This window comes from Asparagus officinalis, chromosome 7 (assembly GCF_001876935.1).
Source record: "Asparagus officinalis chromosome 7, Aspof.V1, whole genome shotgun sequence".
NCBI classification, from domain to species: domain Eukaryota; kingdom Viridiplantae; phylum Streptophyta; class Magnoliopsida; order Asparagales; family Asparagaceae; genus Asparagus; species Asparagus officinalis.
The window spans coordinates 132,296,234-132,301,222 of record NC_033800.1 but is presented as its reverse complement, the minus strand read 5'-3'; the positions used below and the strand labels follow the sequence as shown (position 1 = coordinate 132,301,222).

General features: G+C 38.7%; 1 protein-coding gene across 2 annotated transcripts in view; it reads right to left on the bottom strand.

Annotated features, from left to right (window-relative positions):
- LOC109846576 (BTB/POZ domain and ankyrin repeat-containing protein NPR2) overlaps positions 1-1,063 on the bottom strand; it is a 9,721-nt gene extending 8,658 nt beyond the window's left edge. The window contains exon 1 of one of the 2 annotated variants that reach the window (XM_020415824.1): positions 36-1,063. In XM_020415824.1, the coding sequence (XP_020271413.1) occupies positions 36-569 (534 nt within the window). In that variant the 5' untranslated portion in view covers positions 570-1,063. The remainder of the gene's footprint in view (positions 1-35) is intronic. The other variant, XM_020415823.1, reaches the window with a different exon arrangement.

Here is a 4,989-nt window from a genome sequence, read left to right as displayed (position 1 = left end):
TGTAATATGATCCAATTCGCCGTCTCATTATATACCTGAAAGAGCGACACCAGCTCCGGAATCTGAAACATCCAAGAAGCATACATCAGCTCCACCACAAAACTCACAGCAGGTCGACAAGCATCATGAGCACACGAAGGGTCCACACACGTCGAAACCTCGGGTGGCGACTGCTTCAATCTACCAGTATACAAATACCCCAAAAATATCATGAAAGCCTCTTTCCCAACCCTCCCACCGTCAGGCAACAACTCGTTCATACAATACTTTGGCCTCTTCCCCTCACTGTTCCCCCCTCCCGCGAAAGTATCGCGAAAAAACTTGCTTCTTGCCGCCAAGATGCACCGATGAATACCAATATCAACGCCTTCGACTACGATGTCGGCGTCGGTGCAGTCGAAATCGGAGTCAACGAGGAGGCGCTCCAGATTGCTGCTGAGTTTAGAAAGGCTGACGATTTCGAGGTTGGTGGATTGCTCAGTTGGAGCAGGAGGAGCTGAGGAGCCATTGGAGAGGTAAGAGGAGGAGGTGAAGCTCAGTGAAGCTGAGGGTTCGGCCGAATTGGCCATTGATTGGACTCGAATTCCAGAGGTTAAGGTTTACATGCTGCAATTAGGTCAGTGAGATGAGAATTTGGTACCGATTTGATCGAGGTCAGTTTGCTCAAAAGAATGAATCTTTCATCAAAATTCAACGGAAAGCCCTAACACGAATGGTATTGGCGAATCGCGAAGGAGGAGCTGAAGCCATCGGCCGGTGATCGAATTCCAATACTGCGAGGTTTCGCGATTAGTTCAGGATCGCTATCGATTTAAGCCCCGCTGCTGACCGGCGGAAGCGGTCCTTTTGGGGGTTGTGAGCTCCAGCTACGTCTACCTCCATGAGAGAAAGTTCGAATCTTGGCGAAAATTGTAACAGGATCGCAGTAAAAGCTTCCAACTTTACATTAAATTGAAGCTAAGAGGAGAGCGATTTTGAACTGAATTGAGAAGAAGAACAGCGAACAAGTTCAGAGACTGAGACAGCCGAAGAAAGTGGGTAATGGGTCTCGATCTCCTTCTACGAATTTGTCTGGAAATCGTTCGGGAATTATTTTAGGTTTTTTTATCTATATATCCCTCACATTAACTACATTTGCAAATTTTTCCTAATGAAGATATTTGAACGTTTGTCCCCCTGAGCTGGTTAAAATACCTTCTTAAAATTACCTTGAGGTATGTTTCTGGAAGTTTTTCTATTAATCTTCCAGCTGAAACTTTCCCCTTCGTCTTTCAAAAATTAAGAATGTTTTTTTTTTTGAAAGTTGAGGACTTATAACGTAACATAGAAATTGATTACTCAAGTCATCATTTATTTTGTCGAGCTCTGGCTTATTTGGTTTGAATCTCATTGAATCCGTGATGCATTTTTCATTTTTTTGACATTTTAGTAACTTCAAGGTGTTTAAAGATGTGATCAGACTTAGAAAAGTTAGTAAAATCAGTTGTAGGCTCTATAATTTGGCAACTTCGCCTTCGAAGAACACGCAATAAGCTGTCAGAGTCTATTTAAGTTTTTAAACTGTTGTAGTAGAATTGGGATAAATTAGCAAATATCTATTTGTGCGGGTCAAATTTGCAAAGCTGGTGATGGATAATACTACGAGAGTATCCATTTACGTGGGCCAAGTTTGGAAAGTTGGATGATGGATGGTACGATTAGAAAAGTCTTCGAAGGGCGGTGACGGGACCGCTTGTGGCTTCGGTTAGATGCTGAAGTCTTACGCTGACGAATGCGGTGTCGTCACCATCCGGTGGTAGGGATCGATGACGTGTTATGTGTCGTGAGCCAAAGCAAAGAGACAGCGCGTTTCCTGGTGGTTTCGCTTGCAGAGGACGTCTCTCGATTTACTCTATAATTTTTCTGGAGTTTTGCTGCGTGACCTAACATATGGGATCGACAGTGAGGACATGTAAGATGTTTCCTTCCTATTACATAATGAGTTGGTCATCATTAATTATTAATGATGACCAGCTCATTATGAATAGGAAGTGAGCATATCATTTGTCCCCTCTGTTGGTTCTATATTTTGGGTTTTTGGGGAATTTTTCATTTTTCTCGTTTCACGATGACGTGTTCGGTGGTGGTTGGTGTTGGAGCGAGGGTGAGATTTTGGGTGTGTTTGGTCTTACGTGCAGACTGTGCAGTGTATTTTTGGGCTGCTGTTGTTTATTTTTCTTTGAAGGCTCGTCTTCATGTGATGTGTTCACAGCATTTTACTCCGCCGAAGTCTTATTCTATTTGCTTTGTTAACGGGCCGGGTTGGGATTGTCATTGACCCGCTTTCTGATGGGTGGGTCAATTTAGGTGAGCACGTGGACTTGATGACCTGACTTGGTTTTGGATTTGGATTTTGGACGTTTTGAAAACAGAAATTCAGTTAACGTGACGAGTAAAGATGCAGTTTTTACAGAGAGATATGATGAACTTTGTTAAATAGATGTAAGAGTTTTCAGAATATTTATAAGAGAAAATTTACATATTCACTTAAATTGGAGCATATGATATAAGAAGTAGAAAAATCTTAAACACAAAATTATAATGTGAAACATTATCAAGGAGGATGATAAAAACAGAAAATATAAAACCAATTAATAATCAAATAACGAAAGTATAGATCTGAAGACAATGCTTGTATTAATATATAAGACCATGTTTTATTGGCTTAATTTGAAGAGTTTTTTTTTTCCACACTCATATGTATGAGATAAGTAGAATGATGCATGCAAAAGCATCCAAAGTTAAAAAGGTGAATGTATACAAATTTTGATATAATAAAATAAGTAGACATGTTAGACGATGTGTCCTTAGATACTTTTAGCTTGTTTGGAGGTAACGTATCACAAATTCAAGCCTCTCAAGTCAATATTTTCTATACCCTCCAAAATGATACTTTTAGACAACGGGCCAAATTTCTCCTCCATTCCCCTCATCTGCCCTTCAAAATGAAACTCTCAAAATTTTCCTTCCCTTCCCTCTCTCTACCCTCCATCCAAACAGGATACAAGTGATAAACTGACCAACTAGCTGATCAACTTGACTTACATGACATTGAAGATAAAAATCATGCGAGGTAACTGCAATTTATCTAAATTTAAAAGAGAAAAATATAATGAATTAACCTTGATATGGTTTCGGATCTCCTTACGGATACATTCGATAGTACCCGAGAGCGGTAAGCCTGGCTAGGCGGTGCCCTGAACCACGGGATTGGTTCTTCTCTGTCGTGATCAGTGGGGCGAAGTCATATTCGGGGTGAGATTAAGGGTACGCTCACCGAATCTTTTTAAAACTAGGTGTGACCGTGTAATCTTCTCATCGTGACGTTAATGCTGGCGTCAGCATTACTCTACGCTGCGTGCTTATGGTCACCACCCCCGTAAGTCAAAATATGAAGCTGAGAACGGATTATTTTCTTCTTTAAGCGAAGCCAAACATAAAAAGGGTTTTCAGGTTTTTATGTTCAAAAATAATAATAATTAAAGTTTTTTGGGTTAATTTCAAAAAGCCCTCTGAACTGTGAGGGTTTTGCAAAAAAATCATCCGGTAGTATTTTAATTCGAGAAAACCCCAGAGATTGTACATAAACCCCTAAATTATTTTTATTCCACTAAAGCCCTCCTAAAATTTTTCGCTCGAGATTGAGGACTCACATTGAACTATTTTAACTAGGGGTGTTAACGGAGCTGATACGGCTCGGATATGGCACTTACCATATCCATATCCGCTTACCCATCTCGGATACAGATACGGATACAGATTTACGTCGGTAAGAAAAATTCATATCCATATCCGTCAAAATCGGATACGGTTACGGATATATAAACGGATATGGATGCGGATATATAAACGGATATGCATGCGGATATGGATATGGATGCGGATATATAAACGGATATGCATGCGGATACAAAAAAGATATGAGAAAACTAGATAGTATTCAGAAAAATATAGTCATGTGATACAAAAAGAGTTCGTTAATATGTGCATTATGATTGAAAAGCTAAGATTAGACATCTTGATCATCAAAATTAACCACAAATCCATAATCTAAGAATCGAAACTATCGTAAGAGTATTACCAATATGTATTCGGATATTTTCGGATACGGATACGGATATTTTACTACAAAACCATATCCGTAACGATATCCTATCAGTAATAGATTTGAGTAACCATATTCATATCCTAACGGATACGGTTACGGATATTTCCTCGGATACGGATACGGTTTGGCACCCCTAATTTTAACCCTATAAACACCAAAAGATTACATATAAGCACCTGAACTTTTTTATCTCGCGAAATCCGGTGAAAATTTTCTCACCTAACCTTCCAAAGTAACACTATTAAGCCCACGTGTATCGTGTCAAGTATACGCATAATGGAAAAAATACCCCTCAATCCTCAAACAATTATCCTCTTAATATTTTTAAATACTTTTTTCCCAAAACAAACCTCACATCATAATTTTCGAGCAACAATTTAAGCAAAAATTAATTAATTAATTAAATTTAATGATGACAGTTTAATGTTAAAGGGATATTTTCATCCTTTTACAACAGACATTACCACTGTCAGGCGCTTGTTGGAAAAAGTATAAAATTTCAGGAGTCCTTGAGAGAATCCCCAACGTTCAAGGGGTTTTCTCGGAGTAGAACAATTCAGGGGGGTTATCAGCGACACCCCTGGAACTTCATGGGGTTTTATGAAATTAACCCTTTTAAGGGTCAGTTCGACATTTGGTAAAGTAAATCAAATTATTGCTGGTCTAATTACATTCGACCTCGATAAGTAAAATCGGTTTTAAATTAATTTTGATTTTGTTATTTTCAATTGAAAATCCTATTTAGTAATATTTGGCTACGTCTATTTAATTCAAGTTGAGTTAGATTCTATTTAGTTTCCTTTCCCTTCTTTTCTTTCTCGCATTTTTTTTAAATCAACATA